The sequence below is a fragment of the Rhipicephalus sanguineus genome, chromosome 11, assembly GCF_013339695.2.
Source record: "Rhipicephalus sanguineus isolate Rsan-2018 chromosome 11, BIME_Rsan_1.4, whole genome shotgun sequence".
NCBI classification, from domain to species: Eukaryota; Metazoa; Arthropoda; class Arachnida; order Ixodida; family Ixodidae; genus Rhipicephalus; species Rhipicephalus sanguineus.
Window position 1 is genome coordinate 105,672,029 of NC_051186.1, and position 27,283 is coordinate 105,699,311.

The 27,283-nt window shown below is 47.6% G+C and overlaps 1 protein-coding gene across 2 annotated transcripts in view; it reads right to left on the minus strand.

The window, feature by feature from the left end:
* LOC125756354 (actinia tenebrosa protease inhibitors-like) overlaps window positions 1-27,283 on the minus strand; it is a 99,766-nt gene that overhangs the window by 17,500 nt on the left and 54,983 nt on the right. Inside the window, exons 4-5 of one of the 2 annotated variants that reach the window (XM_049410978.1) lie at window positions 8,760-8,975; window positions 7,332-7,370 (exon numbers count right to left, since the gene is read on the minus strand). In XM_049410978.1, coding sequence (XP_049266935.1) covers window positions 7,332-7,370; window positions 8,760-8,975 — 255 coding nt within the window. The remainder of the gene's footprint in view (window positions 1-7,331; window positions 7,371-8,759; window positions 8,976-27,283) is intronic. The other variant, XM_049410979.1, reaches the window with a different exon arrangement.

The following is a 27,283-nucleotide window of genomic DNA, read 5'->3' on the forward strand; positions in this document are numbered from 1 at the left end:
CCGTTAATAACGATCCGAGGTCGGTAGCATGCCCAATGAAAGCCAACGTAACACGATCGTGCAAGTGCTCCGGCTTCGCATCGCCTCATGGTCCTCTTTAGCGGGAGATGGTGTAATTTTGTTACCTCAAGCACACGTGGGTCAGGATATCGGAACAATAATGGCACGATTTCCATACATAAGGCGATGCCCTTCTTTTTCTTTCTTTTTGAGCTGGATACTTCAGAAGCAATACCTTTCGTTCTTTTTCTTTTTTGGAATGTGCTGACTATGAGCAAGCTGTTGTAAAATTCCATTCCAACCAACTGGTGAATGAAGCTTTCTCTTTCACGTATCACACCCACGCCGCGTTTCCAAGAGAAAAATTAGACATGCTACTTACGACATTCGACCGTGTCAATTAATGTGCCCAAACAGCGTCAATGGTATTATGACTACGTCACGCTCAAACAAGAATTTATATGTTGCAGATCGTTAGTAATTATGTAAACCGACAGCTTAATCAATGTACACATACTTGATGATAAGGGAATGACTGCTGTACAAAAAAGCAGATTTAAGTGTATTCTCGGGCGTGCAAATATTAACGACGACGCTGTTTTATTGCACGTTTTCATTTAAGCGTAATTACGCGAATTTGAAGAGTTCAAACAGGTCAGGACACAAGCGCAAGGGGGGATCGCAAAAGGCAAAGGCTGGACTTACAATTAAAGCTCATTAAAAAATGAGGTGCCCTATGAGGAAATAGGGGGCAAGCGAAGTTTGGCGTGTGCATGCCGGACGTACTAATTTATCTCTTTAAATCACATTGCACAATGCTACCTCTTAACTGTTTCCTTCATCCATGGCGGGAATTAGAACTTTCCCTGCTTTCATGGCAGCGCAACACATCAGCTGCTACAGGCAGACAGCGGTCATGTGTCCATATCCAGAAAAGAATGAAATGCGGCAACGTGAACTGACGCCTCACTTCGATAAAATATGAAATTGGTACATTAGAAACGCACACAAATACGCACGCAAATATGCACCTGCTAAGCACTGTATGAATACGTTATTCTCTACAGCACCACCGAGCATGCGTAAGAGACTCACCCGCCCCACCCCTGTCTTCTGTCTGTTTTAAATGGCTTTTTACACGTTCAATACGTGGTCAGATTTGAGATTTGTCTGAAACAATTCCTTATCGGTGAGGTGAATCGAAGTTTCACTCACACACACTGAGCACCCAACTTTCTACTGGTGAAAGCTTCGCTTCGTCGAGGCTGTGCAGAAACATCGCAGGAAAGAACAAAGATGAGAGCCGTGGTTGTTGAAAAAATATTATTTGTTTGGCTTTCATATCCCAAAAAAAGAAAACCGCCAGACCTGCGTGGAATACGCAGCACAGTAACAGCGAACACTAGAAGAGGGGCATTTCTAGAGCCCGTTGTAAACTCTATTGAGGCAACTAATACAAGTAACCTTGCAATGTATCCACTACGCCATATATCATAATCTTTGTGAGGTAGGCAAGTACCCAAAATGACATTATTCTTCACTCTGCGGAGAAGCGACGTACCCGCTTGGCATCTGTAACGCATTATTTGCATTTCGTTTATGCTTTGGCTAATGACGCTGAAGAATTATGGCAGAACACTTTGTAATCGGTTGGACGCGTTAAACGACCCAGCCTTTACCCAATTCACATTGTGTGAGGCCTGGTTGTTATTTTACTCGTGTACCACGCTATACCACTATTCTTTGCCCGATATGACGCCTGTGGAGGGTCATTTTGCGAAGGAGTTCTAAGCACCGTCGTGACCTTGTGGTAGAGCACTCGACAGCCACAGATGGCCCGGGCTCAAATCTGATCTGATCCTGTATATTTTTTGTCATTTCGTTCTTTTCTCAGATTGCGCGATAGCGGTTACCGACACCTGCGGTGATGGCGGCAGTGGCGACGGAGGTGGATAACTGCGCCACCAAAATTGGTTGTTGCTCTGATGTCATAATAGTTTTTGCTGTGAAAATATGATATAATTATGAAACACACCGCATTTCGACCATCTGTCGTTCTTTAACCTGTACCGAAATGTAAGTTCACAGGCCTCTAGCATTTCGCTTCCATTGAAATGCGGCCGCCGCGACCGGGTTTCAATCCCGCGATCATTGGGCCAGCATTCCAGCACCATGAGCACAAAACAATAACCGCAGGTGGTTGCAAATAATAAAGAACTTCATCAATTTCACAACAGGTGATTGTCATTCGCGTATAAGATACTGCTCTCCTGCGGTCGGTTCTACGTTGACCCGACGTAAAGGATGACCTCATACCTATCTCATCAGTAGTCGCGTAGTATTAGTAGTGAAGGAGGACCTATAATGCCAAGTGAGTCTAGTTTAACAGTAAGAATATCATGGTCAACGCTGTAAAATGCCCGGGAAAAGTCTGCGAGTATGAAACCGGCAAATTTACCGTCATCAATGGCTTTCTTTACCTGGTCATTAAGTGATATAAGTGCTATGTCAGTAGGGTAACCAGATCTAAATCCCAATTGGTAAGGGGAAAGAATAATAAATTTGTTCAAGTAATTATCAATCTCTTTTCAATTATTTTCTTGTCGACTTTGGTAAAAAGGGGTAAACACAGATGGGTGTATAATTAGTGTGATGACCATGAGCGGAGGCGTAGCTTGGGCCTCGTGCTCGACCCAGCCGAAGATGAGAAAGACGAAGGGTCAGAATAGAACAGCCGGCCTAGTCAACAGGCGTTGTGTCTATTTCTCTGTGTCTTTCCTTTACAATGGCACAGTCTACGAACTATGAACCGTAAGTGCGCCTCGTGGCTCATCGGCGCTGCGGACCTTCCTTCCAAGGAACGAATATGCAGCCCGTCTGGCTACTACTACCGGAAGCACCTGTGCCACCATTCAAGGACGGTGTCCAGGCCTCCTCGGTGGCTCAAGGGCAGGCTTACCCCGGCGCCGCCAACATAGTACACGACCTCCCGTTGCCCAGGAATGATGTGTCCTACTCCTCGGACGTCACCACTGGCTCCACGCGCGGATCGCCCGAGACCGCCGCCGAGCTTTCCGCCACCATCGCGCGACTCCGAGTCACGGTGAACGCCTTGGCAGCTTCAATCTCCGTGCTTTGTCCTGCCGCCTTGCCAGCACTGCACTCGCTCAATGCCGCGTTGGCCGCCGCCGCCTCGCAAGACCATGAAGAGAGCTCACCCGAGAGCCGCAGAGAGCTGCGGTATGCCCTCACGGAGCTCTCATACCAACTCGGCTGGTTGGCGTCGTCATGCTACGGAGTTTCGCGTACAGTATCACCATCACCGGCTGCCAGCGAACTACCTGAATTCCGCGGCTTCCAAGACGACGCCGGCAATTGGGTGGCCACCGTCAACGCTCTTGGAGCTCGCGAGGCGTGGACGGACCAACAGAAATGGTGCGTGGCCATTGACCGCCTTCGTGATGCTGCCAAAGCATGGCATAACTACGAAGGCGTGAAACAACAATCCTGGCATCAGTGGTGTGCAAGATTGACGACTGTTTTTCGACCACTTTCTCATGCCTGTGATTCTCTCCCTGCCGACTCAATTTATACGACTGATGGGAGAGGTGAGGCACACCACCTCGACGTGGCACCTCGACCCTCCACGACCCTGCCCTCCCTCGGTGACCGAGATCAAGAGCCGCGTCATGACTGTGTAGCTGTGCCCTTCACCAACGTCCCCGCTCCTGAGCCCCGGCCCGATGGTACATTTGTGTCCTGCAGCTCCTTCACAGGAAGCTTCGCGGAACGCTCCGCGCCAGACACCGACACAGGCCGCCAGGTGCACTTGGTGGTCGAAAACTCAAACTCATCGTCGCGACCCACCTCACCACCTTCCTTTCCCGTGACCAAGCCTGCCTCCAAGCCACAGAAGTCGATCATGCGAGCCCCAGGCTTACCTTCACCTTGGCACGTGGACAAGCCGGCTCCTCCGTTTGTCAACCGGCTACCCGTTCACAAGCTGGACGAGCCCGTGCCAGCAATCGATATTAATGTGCTCTCAGACCGACCGGAGCTACGTAAGCGAAGTTGAGCGCAGTCACTGGCCGAGTGCGCAGATGGTCACCTTGCCCTGAATAAGAGCCAAGCTGCTGGTACAAGAGACCGGCCAGTACAGCCTAAGTGTGCCGATGGCGTGAGTGATGGCTTCCGCAGCGATGCTGTCACATCCATGACTCCGCAGTCGGCGCTTTTAACATATCGCAGACGCGCACCGGAAAGCGCTTGCATGGAAGTCCCGATCCCGTTCAAGGCTGTCTCTCTGATGGAGGATGGAGAGACCAAAACGCCTGCAGGCATCAATGACATGCCACTTCGATCCAAGTGTCGCTCTCTTACGACCAAAGAACCCGAAGTTCTGTGGCACGCAGAGTATCCACATGTGTGTGGCACTAAAGTAGTGAGAAATGATGACGCGGCAGTGCGGAAGCTTGCCCCGAGGTTGCGAAAAAAGTGCCAACTGCTCGCATCGTCTTCTGCCGCTCACAACGTTAGGCCACAGCGCGACCGAGGCCTTCTGCGACCCCCCCGACACAGCCAGCATCGCCCCCCAGAATGTTCGGCAGCTCTACAAGACAAGTCGTGGCGTAAGCAAAACCGACCCCCGCGGCACAGTCAATGCCGACCGCCAGAGACGTTATCGGAAAAGCACGAAGGCAAGCCCAGCGTTGTATTGACCGACCACAGCGACACAGTCAACGTCAGCCGCCAGAGACATTGTCGGCTTCACTGATCCACAGTCATGGCCGAGTGTGATGACCATGAGCGGAGGCGTGGCATGGGCCTCGTGCTCGACCCAACCGAAGATTAGAAAGACGAAGGGTCAGAATAGAACAGCCGGCCTAGTCAACAGGCGTTGTGTCTATTTCTCTGTGTCTTTCCTTTACATTAGATAGTAATGGGCTATCGCCTTTCTTGAAAACTGGAGCAATTCTACCAGGTTCAGCTCAGACGGAAAGATTCCTGTTTTAAGCATGAGTCGATAATTTGAGACTAAGCCGATGATACTAGTTTAGAAATTAATTTAACATGGTCGTGATCATAGCTCGGCAAAAAATGTAGAACTCACTCAGATTCACTCATGCAATATATTTTGCCCTCATAGCTCACTCGGACTCACATTCACCAAAATTTTCCTCAACCGGACTCACTCGGACTCAGACTCACCAAAATATTACTCACTCGGACTCACTCAGACTCAGACTCACAGCTCTACCTGAGTCTGACTGAGTCTAAGTGAGTTGGCTCTTAAATCCCTTAGTGTATATTGGCTCTTTCCACCAAGGTGTCAATTCACTATTACACAAATATCTAGCATAATCGCGCTCTGCTTGGCGCCTTATTATCTCGTACCTTCAAGTATGAGATATCAGTGGTTGCAATGCAGGACATTGTTACTGAAAGAGATTACTCACACCAGATATTTTTATCAAGAGCTCCCTGTAAAAGTTTCCAGGGGGGCACGGGGTCACAGCACTTGGTTCTCCCCACTTCCTAATTTCCGCCCCCGGTGAATGAACATTGAGCTGGCGCATGAGGCTAGTGCTTAGAAGTATATGTGAGTCGACGGGAGTGTAAACGTGAGCCGACATAAGGCTGACAGTAATGCTGAAGTTGTGTATATAGAACCTAGGTCGAAAAATAAGTGTGGAGCTCACTCAGACTCACTCAATAAATATATTTTGCGCTTAGGACTCTCTCGAACGCAGACTCACCGCAATTTTCCTCAACCGGACTCACTTGGACTCAACTCACCAAAATATTACTCACCCGAACTCATTCAAACTAACACTCATGGCTCGATCTGAGTCTGAATGAGTCTGAATGAGCCCACTCATGAGCGAGTTTGTCGACCTATGGTCATGATCAATGTTATCCACCCCAGCGCTAGTTATTTTCCATTTGTCAATTACTGATGCAACCTTAACAGGAACGGTTAGGAACGTAATGAATGATTGTACAAGGCGTTTTCAGGCGTATCAGTTTTGCTGTGCATGTGAAGTGATATCAGAAAAGAAAAAAAATACTAAAAGCATCTGCAATCGTAAGTGGTAGACGCTAAGCATTACCACCATGGGATATCTTTCTATGTTATCGGCTGCTTGTTTCCTATTTAAAAATGAATTTACTATTTCCCACATTCTCTTTACATCAGGACCGCATATATATGCTTTAAGCCGAGCAGACAGTGAGTTGCGAAATTTCTTATACCGCGCACGTAAGTTTATATCGAGTGGCTGTCTTTTGTTTGTTAATAAAGGTTTTCGCGTGTGCGCATCGCTTCAGGGAGTTATTATGAACATCTAGCGGGTGATAATGAACACGCTGAAGCCTTCCGAGCTCTGCGTACCGGGAACGGTAAATGGTGTATATAAAGAGCTCGCCAGTGGTACTGGAGGACATGTGCCGCGTGGCCGAATTTTCTAGCGCAGCGCGCTGCGGAGGGATGAGGTGCAGATTCGAATCCGCGGTCGCACGCTTCAGATTTTTTTCTTCCAATATATTTTCATTTCTGGGTTTTATATACACATGTACATGCATACATATATACGGGACATGACGGCGACGGCCAGAACTCGCTGAGGGCGTCCATGTTATTTCTATCGTAATAACAATTAAACAAACTCAAAAGCGACCTTGTAGTTGGCCGAGCGAAAATGTCAACAAGGTAAAAAACACCAATTTTTCGTGGCGGCGCCCTCACAAATGGGTTTGGCGATACTCAAATATCAAGTCAGTGTTCTTTACGGTGCGTCTAGACTGCAGAACAGCGCTTAGTTGCCGTCCATACTGGCTCAAACACAAAACACAAACAAAGAATCAGCTATCCCTCCTGCAGATGGACGGTTTTTGCGAACGCGCTTCCTTACGCATGCGGTGGACGCCCTGAAGTGAAAACTAGGATTCAAAGGGGTCACGTAACAGGTGAGCGGTAGTTTTTTGCGCCTCACTCGGTCACCCATCCGCCCTGCTCGGCATGAGATACCGTGTACGTGTGCTCTTTTTGAGTGCCATGGAACGTTCACAGAAGGAACGCTGTTTCCTCTGTCATTACTTCATACACCTAATGAGGTGTCATTACAATCCAACGATCCTTAATAAGCGCGCGCATTAGGGAAAAATCGGTGGCCATCCCCCCTTCCTTGCAAACGAACTAGTTCCTCGAACGTCGTTCCGTACAATGTTTCAAATGTATCAAATAAGTGCACCTGTGTCAAAATCAAATGAGTCAAAATCAGTGCCCCTAGCCAATTAAAAGTGAAAATTTAGACATTTAGACAGTCACTTACCGGCAAGTTTTTCCTGTCTCTGTCGACGTCTTTCTGCCTCTGAAAAATAATATCGGCACAAGAGTCAGGGGAACATAATCGCTGCGCGCTAGGCCTATTTACGCTTTACGTTAAGTGTTAGGTCTAAGATGAGAAAGAGGACGAAGAGTAAGACGAGCATGAAGATAGCGCATGTCAGTTCATGATGATGATAGTTTTATGTCCGCGGATAGCGAGTGATGGCTGGCATAAAGAACTCCACTTTTAAAAGAGTAATAAACTTTCAAGCAATAAGGCACGCCTTCTAAAAAGAAAGGTATCCTTGTATTGCGATAGCAGTTATACGGACACTGTCAACGCATTTTTGCCGTCGCCGTCACCCTCATGCCCCGTAAAAAGTCCAAACCGGCAACATCGCCCAGCACATCGCATGTGCTATGTGCGTGTAAAAGCACGCGGGAGCTGACGACGAACGCGGCTGAAGCAGAGATGAAACGATCCGGCCGATATACGTAGCACGGAGGGCAAATACGATAACCTCATCCCGCGTTTGTGGCCTGCAGTCAATGGCACCTCAAGAAGAGAGGAAACAACACGCTGGTAGTGAAGGAGCATGAAGGAACGCCGGTAGAGGACGAGGCTGTGGTGCTTGAGCAGCAACTATAAACATTCATGTAAGGGCGCAGTCGCAATCGTTGGCGCGCGCCTTATCTAGGCAGGCATCAACACATTCCTCGAATATCCTTCTACGTGCTGCCGTATCTACGGGAATAGACTGGATGAAAATCAGTTCTCTCCGTGGAGCGGCCGCATTTTCTTACACCAGCGTTTTGTAGAGTTACGTGAGATTGGATTCAAAACAGTTACCTGCTAGACTTACGATCCGCAGTTGACACCAAGCGCACGAGTATGCATAGCCACCGAGAAAGCGCCTTAATACAGCGCCCGGTAACGAGCAGCTACGCATGATTTTCAGCCTGTGTGCCGTTAGTCATAGGTAATGTAAGTCTGATAAGCAAGGGAAGGATCTGAAAGCGTGTGGTACCTGCGTGCAACCGTACGCACACCACGTAATTCACTTTACTGTGTTCTGACGGGCTCATGTACTTACGGACATAGGCAAACCAATACCACGATCACTGGCACGCACTTTACCGGCAGGCACTGGCAACGGCTCGTGTGCGGTCCTACGTGCTGTGCTCTAAACGCGAAGAAACCTACACGAAAAAACGCTTCTCTCGATGGAGTGGCCCTGTTCTTTACACCAGCATTTTTTTGAGTTATGCGAGATCGGATCCAAAATAGTTAGCTGCTGGCCTTACTTTGCATAACATTACGATTTGTTGCTATCGCATTCATTGCTTCACCCTTGCGGTGAAACTGGTTTCTTCTATTTATCAACGAAGAGGAAACGCTCATCAGGAGCACTTGTTCGTAAATAACACTTACGGTTTCTGCACGACTTCCGGCACTCCCGGAAACCGCTGAAGTTATTATCGTTGCCTTCACATCCCTGGTATGTAAATTTTGAGCACCTATTTTTTGTGGCATTGAAGAACCATCTTTCTGACGGTTGCGGTTTGTCGCACGGAACACCCCGTGCAAGAGGCAGATAGCATTGTGGAGCTTCTTCTTTCGTTTTAGGTGGAGCAACATCCGAAGTCCCTGAGATAAATGAAGAAGACGTACACTTACAACGAATTTAAAGTTGTATTTAGATTGCTACACTCTTATCTTTGATTCATAGGAGAGAAAATATATTTTGCTTTGTAATCAAATTAATAGTAGATCATTGCTCTTTGGCGTTCCCTGAAGCAATAATGAATGTGCTTAGTTTAAAGTGTGGTCTGCTATGGGCTCGTTACAAGAGCCGATTTGGTGGCGACATTGTCGGCTGCAAAGGTGTCGCAGCTTTCGAAATAATGTGAATAGAATACGGATGGCGTTCGTGAAACCCCGTGCAGTCACAGTGTAAGCTAGAGGAGCCGCTTCATAATGAGGCGTCGCAAACACTTTGAGGGCATTGACTGCTAGTCCCGAGTTACAATGACATGGTTTCATACCCACGTAATTATAGCAGTACTGTCCGGTTTGTGCTTTGTGTTTAGAAATGTGCGTCGTGGAGAATATTCAGTGTTGCAGTACGGCCAATTTAATGTTTACGAACACAAAGTATACGTAAGACCACAGCAAGATCGTGGCAAATGAGCCCCCGAATATTCCACAAGGCACAGGCAGTAACACCTAATAACTAGTAGCAAAATATTAGGCGCACCGCCCGCAAACGTGGAAATCGACGTAAAGAGAGTCTTTTAGAGATTTCAGTTAAAGATATAACGCAATTTCGCAGATTGAACGTTAATTACAGAATACGTTATGTAAACGTTTGAAATGATAGTATTTTAACATAATGACGTACATGTTTTGTTTTACTGTGGTATCCGTGCCAAATTAAAGAAACACCAATACAAAATTCGGCAGATCCCACGCACTGTGGGAATCGATGTAATGCGAAGCAGCCAGCAAAGAGCTGCATACATCGCCTTGTTTGTCTTTGAGCCAAATGAAATCATTCATGCCATGGCATCTAGTCCACCATATATCGCATGTTTGCCATGCACGCATGCATGCACAATCTAGTGTACACCATGCCAATGAAACGCATATTCTGGTATATAAATGCATGACCTGTCGTTTATGTTCAACACGCACTCGTGTCATGCCATACCAATTTTGGTATATATCACGTTAACAAAACGGCCGGAAGCGCACCATGACAGTGGCATGTAAATCATACCGTACATGACATGCATAACATGATTCGCATGTTAAGGCCTCTCATTTATGTTCGTCATACAGTCACATCGCGCAATACCAATTTTGGTGTATATCAAAGGAGCGAAATGGCCGCGAGTGCACCATGAGTAGAGCATGTAAATCATGCCATGCATGACATGAATATTATGGTTTTTCATGTTACCACCTGTCACTAATGTTCATCATACAGTCACATCGCGCAATACCAGTTTTGGTGTATATCAAGCTATCGAAACGGCCGCGAATGCACCATGAGCATGGCATGTAAGTCATCACATACATGGCATGCATGTCAGTTTTCATGTTACCACATGTTATTCATGTTCTTCATACAGTCACATCGCGCAATACCAATTTTGGTGCATATCAATCTGGCGAAACGGCCACGAGTGCGCCATGAGCATGGCATGTAAATCATGTCGTACATTTCATGCATGTCATGATTATCATGATACCACCTTTCAATTTCGTTCGTCATACAGTGGCGTCGCGCAATACCAATTTTGGTGTATACCAAGCTAGTGAAACGGCCGGGAATGCACAATGAGCGCGGCATGTAAATCATGACATACATAACCTGCGTGTCATGATTTTCATGTTACCACCTCTCATTTACGTTCGTCACGCAGTCGCGTCGCGCAATACCAGTTTTGGTGTGTCAAGCAAGCAAAACGGCCCGAGTGCGTCATGAGAATGACATGTAAATCATGTCGTGCATGTCATGCATGTCATGATTTTCATGTTACCACGTCTCATTTACCGTCGTCGTACAGTCGCTTCGCGCAATAGCAATTTTGGTGTACATCGAGCTAGCGAAGCGGCCGCGAATGCATCATGAGCGTGGCAATTAAATCATGGCATACATGACATGCATGTCATGGTTTTCATCTTACCAACTGCCATTCATATTCTTCATACAGTCACATCGCGCAATACCAATTTTGATGTATATCAATCTACTGAAACTGCCGCTAGCGCATCATGAGCGTGGCATGTAAATGAGGTCGTACATGACTTGCATGTCATGATTTTCTCGTTACCACGTCTCACTTACGTTCGACATACAGTCGTGTCGCGTAACACCAATTTTGGTGTATATCACGCGAGCGAAACGGACGCGACTGCATTATGAGCGTGGCATGTAAATCATGACATACATGTCATGGATGTCATGGTTTTCGTGCGACCACCTGTTATTCATGTTCTTCATAAAGTCACATCGCACAATACCAATTTTGGTGTATATCAATCTAGCGAAACGGCCGCGAGTGCACCATGAGCGTGGCATGGAAATCATGGCATACATGACATGCATATCACGATTTTCATGTTACCACGTGTCAGTTATGTTCGTCATACAGAAATGTCTCGTCATACCAGTTTTCGTATGTATCCCTTCATTTAAACGGCCGCGAGCGCCCCGAGACCATGTCATGTAAATCATGCTGCACATGACATGCGCCTCATGATTTGCATGTTAGGACCTGTCATTATGTTCGTCATGAACTCTTGTCACGCCGTACCAATTTTGGTATATATGAAATTAACGGAACGGCCGCAAGAGCCCAAAGGCCGTGGAATGTAAATCATGCTGTTCATGACATGCGTGTCATGGTTTTCATGATATGACCTGTCTTTTATGGTTGTGATAAGGCCATGTTATGACACACCAATTTTGGTATACATCCGATTAACGGAACGGCCAGGGAGCCCAAAGGCCGTGGAATGTAAATCATGCTGTTCATGACATGCGTGTCATGATTTTCATGATATGACCTGTCATTTATGTTCGTAATAAAGCCATGTTATGACACACCAATTTTGGTATACATCCGATTAACGAAACGGCCAGGAGAGCACAAAGTCGTAGGCGGCTAGATAGATAGATAGATAGATAGATAGATAGATAGAGATAGATAGATAGATAGATAGATAGATAGATAGATAGATAGATAGATAGATAGATAGATAGATAGATAGATAGATAGATAGATAGATAGATAGATAGATAGATACGCTCAAAGTCGCAGAAGTTCGCTAAGAAATGCTTCGCATTTAATAAACAAACAGCCCACAACTCTCCGTTTTCGTGCTGACTGCCGTTCCCTCAATTCAAAACGCAGTTTATTTTTTTCACTTACCCTTGGTTGTTTATGTCCATGTTCTTAAGTGCAGAATGGAAATCACGTAGCACCGTAATGCTTGGCCGCCCTGGCGTGGCTGGTATAGAACGAACATGCAAGTCGCATTTTAGGTGTTTATTGTACTTGCCGAAGTTGTTAAATTTGCACCGCAGTGTGCAGTGAGGAGTGCGTCGAGAAATGCGAGACGTAGCGAAAGAGATTCCCCGATCAAAAGTTCTTGACGCTGGCAGTGGTCGGCGGAATGGGCGACAGCACAAAAGACGTACACCGTACACGTCTTCCACGAAGGTCGTGAACAAATGGCTTGCCGGTTTTCGAATGTGGACGTTAAAAACTCCGGGGAAAACCAGCAGTATGTTCTTGCTCTGGCTATTGTAGCTTCACTTGGCTAGCGCAACGCATGCGTTGCCCATGCCGCCTGTGACCGCGATGATTATTTCCGCCTCTTTCTTCATGGGGCCGACGAGGGGAGGGGGCGAGGATCACAAATTAGATAGGATGGCCAGTGTGCCGCGTTTCTTTCCTTTTCGCGTCCAACGTTCTTTTTGTTGTGCTCGCAAAAGCTGTGTCGCATAGCAGGGGCGAAACGCTGTGGTCGCCGGAGGGTGCGGACGCACTTCACGTCGGCTCCTGCGTCTACGAATGATTTCGCAGCAAAAATCACCACGCAACTAGAGAAATCTGGTACCAAAGGAACCGCCTCCTCACCAGGAATCAGTGGATACCAACATACATGTGGGCCGACCATTTTTCGCCAATTTACGGCCACTTTCCTGCGCGCACAACGTGGAAAGGCGATAAGCCGGACTCCTCGACGCGCGAGGTGGCACGAAACGCTATGGAGCCGGTCTCGCTGGCAGCCGAGGCATCTGGCGACGGCGCCGAGGTTAAAGATATACATTTTCAGCAAGGAAATACGGAAATGCTTCACGAATCGGCAAGTGAAGGGGGCAGACAGTGCAACAGGATCGGCTACCGGAGGGATGTCTGCCCCAACCCAACCGATAGACTCTGCCCTAGGTGCGGCGCCTTTAATCCGAACGGAGACCACACGTGTGAGCCTAAATGCCGGATTTGCGGCAAGGATCACGCCACAGCGGACAGAAACTGCAAGACGAAGTTTAAGAAGCCCCTCATAGTCAAGCAAAGACAGTGGGCCAGGATACAAGACGACCAGAGACAAGCATCTTCTCAATCGAGAGGAAGATGCCCCTCGAGGTCAAGATCGAGATCGAGGGGACGGCAGAGGATGAGGTCCACCAAGAGAGGCTCAACCACCGCGAGGTCGCAGGCCAGGTCCAGGTCGACGTCGAGGGAGTCGACAAACACCGTGAGCTGGGCAGATAAAGTACGCGGGTCGCCACCGGTCGAGACTGGGGAGTCTGTTAAACAATATAACGAGGCGCTCGAGAAACTCAAAGCAGGAAATATCCAAATGAGAGAGATGATAGCGCATTTACATGCCAAAATCGAGCAACGCTCGAGAGAGGGTGCACCCGAGAAACTCCAAAACTCCACTCCTACCGCGGTAGCGAGTAACGAAATTCTAGTAGTCGAGGATCGCATGGAGGTAACCACCCCCCCCCCCCCCGCTCAAAAGAAAGGCCAAAACTCAGAAGGCCGTAGAAACCCAAGTCTCTAGGCAAGATGTTGCACAACAACCAAGCAGGTTAGACAACATTGAGAAGAAGGTAGATCAAATACTAGCGACGATCCAATCGCTAGTCGAGGCAACCACAAAGGCGTCCATATATATTGCAGCACTCCCCAGAGGGTCGACGCGTTAGAACGATGCAGCAATAGTGAAATGACAACGACACCTACGATGGCTGCGGTAGCAGCTTTCCCGCAGCAGCATCAGTTACAACGACCATCAAATTATGCGGTGGCAGCAATGCCAATAGCCATTCTACGTCAACCTACCTTTACTCGTCCGTCACACTAAACGTAAGGTATGGGCAGACGAGGTAAGGGACAGTTTAACATCTGGCAATGGAATTGTAGGGGATACGAGGCAAAAAAGTGCGTTCTCCAACAATACGTGAAACAGGGCAATAAACCGGATGTTATTTTGCTCCAGAAAATGCGTGGTCTCGCCAAACTGGCGGGCTACCAATCCATAGGCACCGGTCGGCGCGACAATGATAAAATTCTCACGACATTAAAAGAGAACTAACGGTCAAAACCCATGACCTCGGCGTAGAACACGATCACATCATGACTGAAGTTATTCCTAAAAATTCAAGGCCAAAAAATATTTTTATTCTAAACTTATACTGAAACCCGTCAAATCACAGACAAAAATTTCATAATCTTTTCATGAAAGCGGTAGTGGTGGCGGGAGACGCTCCGCTTTTGATGGGAGGAGACTTCAACGCTTTACGCGAAGCTTGGGGCTACGGCTTCACCTCTACCAAGGGTAAATATCTATCGCAGTGTGTACAAAACGAGAAGTTACCGGTAATTACTGAGCCCAATGCCCACACGCGCATAGGTACGAGCGTCCAAAGGGACACGACCGCGGATCTCACTATGACCAAAAACGTCCCGGGAGCGACGTGGCATAACACATTCGGCGATCTGAGTAGTGACCACAGAATTCTAGTAGCGCACATGCCGCGCGAAAACGACGCAACTCAGTCATTCAATCAAACGAAACGCCTAGTCGACTGGGAGAAATTCAGGGAGATAAGACGACAGTCGACTTCCCCGCCCACATCGAACATTAAGAGCTGGTGTGAAAACGTAATAAGCAACGTAAGGGAGGCCACGCAGGTAATGGAGGCGGACATTCCCCTCGACAGGCTGGACAGTAAGCTTATGCACCTATAGCAGGAGAAAGAATCACTCCAAGCGAGATGGATGAAGCAGAGACACAAGAGAGGGCTACGGAAAAGGATCGCCCAACTAAATAAGGACATTGAGGCATATTGCAGGCAACTAAACGAGCAACAATGGGAAGAGATATGCAGAGACATGGCCAGGCAGCTCGGCGCTTCCCAGACGTGGAAGTTGCTGAGATTCCATCTCGACCCGACAAACACCAAAACGGAACAGAGGCACACCACTCGCAAATTAACGCACGATCACAAGGGAAACGAGGGCCAGTTAACCGAATACCTAAAGGCCATATACGTTGCACAAATCTCGCCCGTGCGACACCCAGATTACTCGGGAGGCGCCAATCCAAAGCTAGACCAGAAATTCACCACTGCAGAGATCACGGCAGTATTTCACAAGCTAAATCTTAAATCGGCAACGGGGCCGGACGGCGTAACCAACCGCATGCTCCGAAACCTGGACGATGATTCGATAGAATTCTTAACTGAGTATATCAATGAGTGTTGGTTCAGCGGAGAGACACCCCGGGGCATGGAACAAAGCCAAAACGATTCTAATACCTAAACCGCGAAAACTAGTCAACAGTACGAACCTCAGACCCACCTCGCTCACGTCGTGCGTGGGGAAGTTAATGGTGCACGCCTTTCTCAGTAGAGTAAACAACTACCTAAAGGACGTTAGTCACTACCCAGATACAATGCTAGGCTTCCGGCAGCATTTGTCTACGCAGGACGCCATGCTGCAGCTTAAACACCAAATCCTCGACCATAAATCCAGATCCACCCGCGCCATCCTCGGGCTGGATCTCAAAAAGGCGTTCGATAACGCAGCACATGGCGCGATTCTAGGGCGAATCTCGAGTCTGAACATGGGAGAGAAAGCATACAACTATGTCAGAAACTTCCTGTAAAACAGGAAAATGAGGATCTCCATAGGGGATGTTAAATCAGATCTCTACGAGTTAGACAGCAACGGAACGCCACAGGGCTCCGTGATCTCGCCTATGCGTTTCAATTTGATAGTGGTAGGTCTTCCGAAGGAACTCGACAAAATTCCCGGTGTTCATCACTCCATCTATGCAGTTGATATCACAATCTGGATAGGCGACGGTAGCGACGGCTACAAAGAGCAGAGACTGCAGGAAGCCGTAGCCACAGTGGAGAGATACCAAGGTGGTACGTGTCTTCGATGTTCGCCAGAAAAATCGGAACTTCTTCTGCATAGACCGACGCTAAAAGGAAGGCCGCCCAAATCATACGTAGGCAGCCGCCAGTACGAAGGCATTAGAGTGTATACAGCCGACGGCAAAATTATACCTACAGTGCAGCATATACGGGTCCTAGGACTAATCATTGAATCCAAGGGAACCAACGGAAAAAACCGTCCAAAAGCTAGAAACTAAAGTCGCTAACGCAATGAGGCTAGTGCGCAGAGTTACAAATAGACGCCGAGGAATGGGAGAAACCAGCGTACAACAATTGGTACAAAGCGGAAAGCAACGAAATCAACGCCCTGATCAGGAAAATGTACAAACAGGCCTTAGGTGTTACAGGATATGCGAACACGGAACTACTTCTGAAACTAGGCGTTCACAACATGCTAGAGAAGATTGCCGAAACCGAGCGCGTCTCAAGTTAGAAAGGCTGTCTGCGACAAAAACGGGCAGACACATATTGACAAAATTGGGTATTACATACCACGTTCAGCATGGAGAGAAACGAGACATTCCCAACCAAATTAGCAAGCAAATCGTGATAAATCCACTCCCTGGAAATATGAACCCCACCACCAACGCAGAACGCAGGCGCCACATAGCAAAAGCGTTGCTCAAGATACACGGCACGAGTGAAAAATCCCTGTTTGTAGACGCGAGCCCATATGCCAAGCAGAGAGCACATGCTGCAGCGGCTGTAGACGCTACCGGAAAATGCATTCATGCATGTACTGTCTTAACTACAAGAATAGAGGAAGCTGAAGAGGTGGCCATTGCCATGGCCCTCACCTCCACTAAGCACAGCTTCATTCTGAGCGATTCACAAGTCGCGATCAGGAATTTCGCGCACGGACGTATTTCGCAACATGCCCTGAGAATTCTTACCCAGAGCCAGGAATTGACGTGTTCGGAGGAAGCTAGATATCAAATTTGGTTCCCGGCACACACAAACACAGCCACCTACAACCCGAACGAAACGGTCCACGCGCTGTCGCGAGAACTAATCCGCCGCGCAGCCCAAGGGGTACCCTCGTCGGGACATGCTGATACCGAAAACGTGCTAATGAAAAACAGAATAACCAGCTATGGAGAATACACAAAGTACTATCGAGACTTGAGGAGGATTTTCCCTCCTCCTCACCCAAAAATAGATAGAAAACAGGCTACAGAGTGGCGCACATTGCCAACCAATTGTTATCCCAACCATGTTCAGTTACACAGGATGTTCCCAGAGATCTACCCAGACTCAATATGTAAAGCATGTAGAATAGAAGAGGCCTCCCTAAGCCACATGCTATGGGGGTGTCCCAATAAGCAAAGAGACTCCCCAGAACCTATCCGGGAACGATGGCGGAAAACGCTGCTCAGCTCCGATCTACAGGGCCAAACCTGGGCTATCCAGCAGGCCAGGGAGGCTAGTGGAAGACAAAGTCTTCCGTCCTTCATCTGAGCGGTCTGGCCCGGACCAACAACTAGCCGGATCTCGCAATAAAGTTGTTTCATTCATTCATTCACAGCAGTGGCCTGAAAAGGCTCACAGCGGCCTGAAAAGAGCCACCTTTTCAGTCGCTAGCCGGGGCTTGTGGTGTCCTGCCTTCTCTGTTTTGCCCGGGTTTGTACGGCCAGTCTTTCAACATTCAGGAATGTGTTGGGGCGAAAATCATTTCGCACTCCTATTGAACGCGCCATTTCAATAACCTGTAGGCATATTTTGTGTGATCACGTGAAAAATATTGTCCGAGCTACAAGGGGTAGTTGAGCGCCGCACGCGGCTTTATTGGTCACCTTGGCTATGAAGGATAGCTTATACACCGACGTAACGAGAGCACTCACGTTTTAGCTTGGACGTCCAATTAATAGAGAAAAATTGCGTGTTACGGTGCATTGGCATCCATATGATAAGCAGCGTTCGTAGGCGCAGTGTGGCTACATTAAACAACGCTATGCGGTATTAGTAAGGGATTCATTGTATTATATATGTGATATTATCATTTTATACACGACTGTCCCCCACATAAAGCAAATGTAGTCAGCAGTTACCTATGCTTGCTAGTACACTCTTATTCTTCTTCCACATAGGTTCCAGATAAAACAGTTTTCAAGATATGTTAACCGTAACAGGCGGGGGCATAATGTGGATCGGAGTTTATTCGCGAGTTTTATATGGAGCAGTAGCTGTCTGTTCTTTTTTTTTGTTTAGTTAATTCAAACGGGACATATGTAACTGAAAGCAGCGATTTGTTCCGGTTACTCAATTCCGTGTTTCGCCAGTTGTTCCACTAACGACTGTAAAGCGACGCCGTATTTGTATCCCATGTTCCAGCTATATGAATGCTTTCTTCGATTACGAAACAAGTGTAGCGCTGCAACGGAACAGAGCACACCAAACGTAGGACTGGCGCTCGCGAAATAGCGACTACGGCGTAGCCGTGTTTGTCTGCAGCGGATCTTCTCTGCAAAAAGAAAAGAGCATGCCCGTGCGCTCTCACCGACAAAAATTCACTGGCGGAGCATTGCAGCGGTTACGGAGCTGCATTGATGTGTGTTTGATGAGAGGTCTACAGACAGTGTGCGCCATTTCCTTTGCCGGTAAATGTGCGCGGTTTTTCGAAACTTCCTTCACTCCGGAGACTCTGGGACCATCCTGAATAAATGTGCCTGTGACGCCTTGGACTTTTGATCCTGCTGTCACTTCACAGAGGTGGCTGGTGAGTGTTTATACTGCTTATAAATGAGCGCCAAGGTGAATAAGAACTTCAGTAAAACTTCTTTTGGGCCTAGTTGGTTCATAATTCTAGAGGTACATTTACAGCGCAAACGTAAAGACGCACCACAAAGAAAGAAACGACACACACAAGCGCTGACTATCAACTGACTTTATTACGGCGATTGTCAATGCATTTATACCTCCAAGGCAGCCTTACCGCACATGCGCCACGCAATCAACATAAAAACAAAACTGAAACAAGGTGGAAACAAATAATCGGTGTATTACATACGCGATGAAATGAAATCAAACTCAGATGAGTGCAGAGACAGAGACGTGTCGCTTATGCAATGATGAGCCCTTTTTCTGATATGATAGGCTTCTAATGCCAGCCGCGCATGCTCATTGTGGCTCCTGCCAAGGATCGACGTCCCTTCAAATCGTGCCTCACAATTGCAGCAAGCGTTAATGTGAGCCACAAGATGGGCTCCTTTATCTGCATTCTTGTTAATCTTTTGCGCGTGTTCCCTGAGCCGCTCGTTGACGCATCTTCCAGTTTGACCGACATAGGTCTTACCACACGAGAGCGGGATGGCATAAACCACGCCGACGGTACACGGCACGTAGGTCACACCGTGTCGTATTTGGCATCCTTCTCTGCTCAAACCGCAGGAGCGGGAGCATAGCTTGGAAAGCTTGTTCGGGGCAGACAACGCCATAGAGCCTGCCTGCTACTTTCTTGAGCTGATGGGTGATCCGGTGCATATACGGGACCACCACAGGCCTCACTTTGTCCCGAACGGCTTCTGCCCTCTTGGTGGTTTTCCTTTTCTGGATTAGCGTTTCAGCCACTGCAGGTAAGGCTGCCTTGGAGGTATAAATGCATTGACAATCACCGTAATAAAGTCAGTTGATAGTCAGCGCTTGTGTGTGTCGTTTCTTTCTTTGTGGTGCGTCTTTACGTTTGCGCTGCAAATGTACCTCTAGAAGGTGAATAAGAGATCACGAACTCTATCAAGCTGTGCGCCATTCTCTTGGGTGGCTTTACTTTCTGTCTTTGTTGGGTGGCTTGAAATTTTATGCTGCCGCGACGAAATGAAGAGAGTTCGGGGGTGCATTAGCAGGCTACATGAACGCCTAAGCGTCTGTCAAAAGAATAATTTGTGTGCCATGCAAAACTGTTATGTTTCAGATTTCGCCGAGAAATCTAGGACCTCATGAAACGCCCGCGAGGGAGCGGAGACTGTGCCAGCTAGATATGCGTAGCTGTAGGCGTGGTTCACTAAGGTTTGCTGTGTAAAATGATGCCTTTTACGGGAATTTTAATTATTGGTATCGCTCGCTTTCACGGACGGCCCTCGTGAGCGAGTCAGTACAATTCAAGTACATCTTTTAAATCAATTTCTTGCATGAGTGGCTGGCCTCGGCAGTCTTTCCAGAGTATGACGAACTACTAGGCACCGCGCGCAGACACTCTACGATTCCGTATTTTCACTCCCCTGACAAATAGATGGTGTTGGGTGTATTTGTTTGGTGCAGTGTCGTGTGGTGTAACTGCTCGTGGAATTTCAACAGAAGGCGCTGAGCATTTTTATGTAAATATGTCCTGGTCCTGTACAGCTAATGTATATAATAACGATCTAGCAGTGACGATGCCGACTAGAACTTTCATTTCTTCCAGCCATGCGCTTCGAGATGGACAACACGTCCGTTATCGGACGCCACAATAGCAGTGCACCTCTCGATCTCGCGTTAGGCAGAACTCGTTAGGCAGAAGCTCGCTCGACACTCCACGCATGTCTAGCGAGCCCGACACGGAGTAATTAAGGGTAACAGGAATAGCGTGGCTGTTATGAAATGTTGTGCATCAAAAATATTTGATAGCGTCCTATCAAGAAATTTATACTCAAACGTGCGGTACTTCATCAATCATTTTATTTGCGAGATTGTTCTGTCATACTTTCGTTTCATTCACGCTCGGCTCTATAATAGAACATAATGGGTGGTGATGGTTAAATATTATAGGTTTCTGAACAGTGAAGCTTAGAAGTGAATCGAATATGAAAAAATATAGGTAACACAGAATTCAATGCGGATTCTTGTCGAAGGCCTTTCGAACAAGCTTCGAATTGTAAGGCACCAACATTCATTGCCGCCCTAGAATACTAAGGCAACCATTTCCAAAACAGCCCTAAGTTTCGGCAGCGTTTTATTTTAAAGAAATGTTCACGGCGTTTATGAAGGGAACCTTACAATTACTTTTCACCTAACAGAATATCAAAATTGTGTAAGAAGAAGACGAAGTTTCATGACAAGAAGGAGGGGACGTCGGCCTGGAAAGCGGGTTTCTAGCCTGCTACTCCTCACGGGGGTAAGGGGAAAAGGGAATGAAAGAGGGAGGTATGATGACAGGTGAATATGGTATAGCATAATGAGTCACCGCACACTCTGTCCTGCGCGGGGACAGGACACGCTCGAATGTCTTTATACCGCACATGTTCTAAACACGAGCATCTAAGCCTGTCTCGCTTTGAAATCCTAAGAGGCACTTCAAACTCCATTGGGGGTGGTCTGCATGTTTCAAGCACCCAAACTTTTCTCCTCCAACAAGGATCGGGAGTATTGTCTGTCTTTCGGTCGCGTGTTGAGGGCACACGCACAGGATTTGGTTAATAGTCTCTGACGTGTGACACACGCTGAAGCTAGGGTTTTGCTCCTGCCCAATCTTACAAACGTTTCGTCGGGTATATGCAACACTCAGCTACAATCTTTGCAGCGTTTCATGATGTCTTCTTAGCCGGAATAGAAGCCGAAAGTGTGACAAGAGTAAAGTCCGTAAAGGCGCCCTTGGCGATAATCAGGGTCACCCCATTATGGTGTCATAGGTGTTTTCATAGACGTAGATAGCAAGCAGTTGATGACATATCGGGAAAATAAAATTGATATTACTTCGCCGCTAGTGTGCGTCATTTTTGCTCCTGCGTCAGCTTGTTCATTCCCAGCTTCGCCACAGTGACTGTGAATTCATTGCACTGCAACGGTATGTACAGCATGGGATGCCTCACTTAACATATTCATTATGACGTACACCAGTTGACTGTATGCGGGTCCATGCTTCATGTAATTGCTCATTAGATGAAGTGCCGACCGCGAGTTGAAAAATAATGTCCTCGCCGGACTAGTAACAGTTGAAGTACAGCCTTAATAACAGTTTTCCAGGTTGTACTTTGAAGCTTTTAACTAAAATAATACAATATAATTAAACATATCTTATAAGTCAACATCAAGGCGAATGTCATGGGGATGGTAGTAGATTAGTGACGCTGTATCTTCGATGAGAGTGGAGTAATAGGCGAAAACGCCTTGATTCTGCGAAAAATAGCGTTGATAGTCCAAAGCGGAAATCTTGGGATGCATGAGTCTCGGTAACGGAATGATTAAAACAAGAAAAAATACCCCCCGGTGATCCAAGACTTCATTCCGCTAGGGTGGTCCTGTCGTTGCTGGTATACGAAAAATAATCGTACTTGGAATGTGCAGTATTTGCTTCGAGTACCAAATCGAACTGAATGATATGCGATCGTCATTCATTTTTTTTCAAGATTCGCGCACGCCCACACTTTATGGGTGACGTTTACGTGCAGCTCATTGCTTTTAATGGGATCAAGGTGGATACGCCCAGTAATATTCAGTATTCTGGAATGAATTCTTCCCAGTAATCGCGAGGAATAAGTAGCAGCACCAAACTGGAGGTCCAAATTGTTTGCGCAGTTCTAAGAGACTGCTGATGATTTGAAGTCTATGGTATCCTGTCAAGAATTAATGAGTATCTGCTTGGTGTGTGCGTGTGCATGTGCGCGCGCGGAAGTGTATGTGTGTGTGTGTACGTCTCTGTGTGTACGTGCGTGAGCGTGCGTAGGTGTGTACGTGTGTGTGTAGGTGTGTATGTGTGTGTGAAGTGTTTTCATCAGAACAGGCACATAGCATGTATAAAATTTTGTATCGGGTTCCAGCCCAATGGAACTGCGAGGACGTCACAACTGCAACAAATGGAATCCTAAGTTTTTAAACACTCCCTTACAAGCTTGCGTGAGTAAGCACACTTCAGAAAGAAATTGCGTTATTGGAAGTTAAGGTCCATTTTGCTTTTTTGTTTTAACACGTAATTGTTGAAATGTTCTTTTTTTCTAATTTTCTTGAACATATATAATGCTGCCTTGAATTTGCAGATGTCGATGTGGCCCATGCAAACAAGCCTTTCGGTGTCAACACACTGGTGAAGGCTCCTCAGACCGCCAAGCGAACCGCATGCCCATGCAGCTCTCGAGCGAAGCTCGGGCACCAGAACCAAATGCTACTTCCATGAGCCCCATACCTCAACTAGCTGTGTAAAGAGTGACTTTTTGTGATATTACTTCAGTCGTTTTGCTAATCAGTTCAAAGGATAGCATCCCGGTATTAGGAAATACAGCTGTGCCATTTACAAGGCAACTTTTTCTGCACATAGCCTTTACAACACACACTACGAATAATTCGACGGGCCTGCGCAACTTTCAGAGAAAATTTTTGTGTAGACCTATCACAGCAGGAATACTTGGTCGGTGAGAAGCTGTCGAGGAGCACGGCTCTGCACTATACTCGAGGTGTTCCGCAAATCTGGTCTACAGTTGAACTCCTCCAAATGCCGTATTGGCGGTCGTGAAATGACTGTACTGGGTCACCTCTTTAACGCAGCTGGCGTGCAGCCTGACCCGACAAAATTCGCGTATTGACTGAATTTCCCGCATCTTGTTCGGCTAAAGATGTCCGCAGCTACCATTGCTTGTGTTCGTATTTCCGCCGTATGCCGTTGTGAACTTGTGGTTCGTAGAAAAAGAACGAACAATGTCCTGGATTACCCGGTACAAGCAGCAACGGCCTTGGTCGGTGAGAAGCTGTCGAGGAGCACCGTGACGCAAGATGATGTCATGTAGTATAAAGTCGGCGACATTGGGGGCGCAGCTGGTGGGGAGAGCTCCGGTAATGGCGCAACGTGCTGCGTAGTCAGTCGCTACGGCGACCCACTTGTTCCCGGATGCAAAAGTGAGAAATGGTCCGAGGAGGTCGAGCCCGACGTGGTATATGGTTCGGCGGGAATGTCAATAGGCTGAAGGTGGCCGGCTGGAAGCATTGTTGGTCGTTTACGACGTTGACATAGGGCGCAGCGGCTCACGTACGTTTGCACGGAGCGAGAGAGGCCTGGCCAGAAGAAACGGCGCCGGACGAGATCGTAAGTGCGTGACTCCATGGTGACCGGCAATATGTTCATCGTGGAGCTGGCGGAGAACATCTGCCCGCAAGTGGGAAGGCACGACGAGAAGGCGCTCAGGGCTGTGAGGGCGCATATTGTGATGGTATAGGACACCGTCGTGAAGGCAGTACAACTTGAGAGAAGTGCCTGGAGTTGCGGAACTCAAGACTGTCAATGATGGGACGTAATACAGAGTCACGGCGTCGGTCACAACCTATATTGAGGAAGCCTGATATTGAGAATACTCCAGCCCCAGTGGCTCTCTCTGCGGTGTCGGGTGGATCCACTGGATACCGTTAAAGACAATCGGCGTCCTGATGGAGATGGCCGCATTTGTAATCGACCGAGAAGGTGTATTCTTGGAGGCGTGGAGACCAGCAACCGAGGGGGCCCGTGGGATCTTTGAGCGAAGAGAGCCAGCAGAGAGCGTGACGGTCAATTATAACAGTAAAGCTGCGGACGTACAGGTATGGGCGAAACTTAGCAACTGCCCAAACTAGAGAAAGAATAGTTCTTCTCCGCCGAGGACAACACTCGGCTGGCGTAGGCGATGACGCAGTCCCGTCCGTCATGATGCTGAGCGAGAACAGCACCAATCCCATGGTCACTTGCGTCGGTGCAAACCTCTGTCGTGGCGGTCGGATCAAAGTGGGCTAATACTTTAGTAGTTGTGAGGGCAGTAATGATCGCTGAAAGCGCAGCAGCTTGAGGCGAACCCCAAGTAAAGGCGACGTATTTCTTTAGTAATTCTGTGAGAGGACGCGCAATATCGGTAAAGTTCCGGATGAAGCTGCGGAAATACGAACACAACCCAAGGAAGCGGCGGACAACTTTAGCCGAACAGGGTACGGGAAATTGTGTCACCACGCGAATTTTGTCGGGTTCAGGCTGGACAACAGCTGCGTTAACCAGTACAGTTATCTCACGAGGGGTAAAACGGCATTTGGAGGAGTTCAACTGTAGACCAGCGTTGCGGACTACCTCGTGTGTAGTTGAGAGCCGCTCAAGATGGCTTGCGAATGTTGGGGAAAAACGATGACATCATCCATGTAGCACGAGCATGTTGACCATTTGAAGCCGCGTAGAAGGGAATCCATCATCCGCTCAAAGGTGGCGCGAGCATTGCAAAGCCCAAACGGCATGACTTAGGTACAGGCCGTCTGGGTATTGTTCTTTTTTTTTCAAAACAGTCGTAGATGTTCAAAATCGGTACAAGCCACACAGATATTGTCCTTTCTTTTCAGAACAGTCGTAGACGTTCAAAAACAGTCGTAGATACGGTTGTGGAAGGCGTTCCAAGCTTGTATTACATAAAAGGCCGGAGAAAGGCTCTGATGGGGTGCTATGCAGGGTGGCTCGATTTTGGCGAAACTCGGAATCTTTTTCAGCTCTGGCGACACCCCCTTTTGAACGAGCGAAGAGTACGGAAAGGTCAAATCCATCCCTCAGCGCGTGCAGTGTTTCATTGGTTATGATGGAACGGGGCGTCACGTCAAACGCGGTCGACAAAGTTGGGTGGTGTCTACAACCCAGGCATCTTTTTTCATCTTTCTGTCGTTCCAATTAGTGCAGAAGTGCACCCATGCAAGAAAAATGTCAGAAACTTTTACTAACTATATTTTTTAGACGCACGGGCTATTTAAATTCCTTTTCGAGCATTTAATGTCTGCACTAAGTATCCTTTACCATAATCAGCACCGCGGCCTCTGAGATTAGATCCGGCCGAGCGCCTTACAACACCGCGGCCGGAGCTAATCGCCGGGGCTACGTTTGTAATCATCATGGTCAGCCTGTACATTCTTGCGCGTTGCTGCGCCGGCGCGCGCCCTCTTCGTCCTCTTATTAATCGTCTGTTCGCTCACCGAGCACGTGCGCTCGGCTGACTAGCTAAATGGATGGGTGGTATACTCAGTTGGTTAATCAGGACATACTATGACCAAGCTGATTAAGCAAGACATGCTTAGACCGAGGTAATCAAGCCACATCTTACTAAGACCATACTAATGAAGCAGTGTAAGGCTGAGACCAAGCTAATTATTGCCCACTAATCAGTGTTGTGCTAATAAGGGGCACGCTAAAATAACCGAGCTAATTAGGAGCGTACTAAGGTCGTGCTAATTAGGTTTATTATAATTAGTATCATGCTAATTTAAACCTTCCTCATTAAACATGAGCAATTAATATCGATTATTAAAACAGTTCCAATTAAGGCATAACTATTTTATGTCACGTTCATAAGGACTTAGCTTATTAATAACATCAAAATTGAGACCGAACTGACGTGGTCTTCACTCCGAAGCAGACAAGCAGACCGAGCAGACTGAGTAGACGAGCCACGTAAAAAGCTCGAAGAAGCTAGGTGATCACAAGCTCCTCCGATGGCCCCAGCCATGCACTACTAGTGCGAGTTGAGCAATTTATTTTATATGCAACGAAGCTGCTGCTAAGCGTCCACCGCATGACACGCTTGACAGGCGCACCAGCCCTATGACAGTCCCGAGTTCAACTGGGGCATTTTTAGAATCAACGTGTTTGTACGCGAGTTTGCGCGTGAATCAGTTTGACAGACGCCAGCGGCGAAGGTTGGGTCCGCCCACCACTTTCCTCTTGCCGAGGCACAGTGCCCATGCCGTAACGCCAGCGAGCGGCAACACTCCTCCATGAGCTTAATCGCACAGACTATGCACACACCCACGAAGAACTAAAGGTTAAATCATCACGTGGCTACGACGTCTCGCATTCAGTTTCACCGCGCTCACGATGTACCACTCACATCCATGAAGTAAGCGCCGCTGGTGACATTTCCCGCGAGAAATGTTACGATTTACTTGTTTGTATAAACATTGTTTCTACCGTTTCGTTACTGCAGAAGCACCTTCAGACGTATAATGTAAGTAGCAGTAACCTGTTCATTTATATATCTGTAACATTCTAGAAAAGCGAAACTAGCTGCACGAGAAT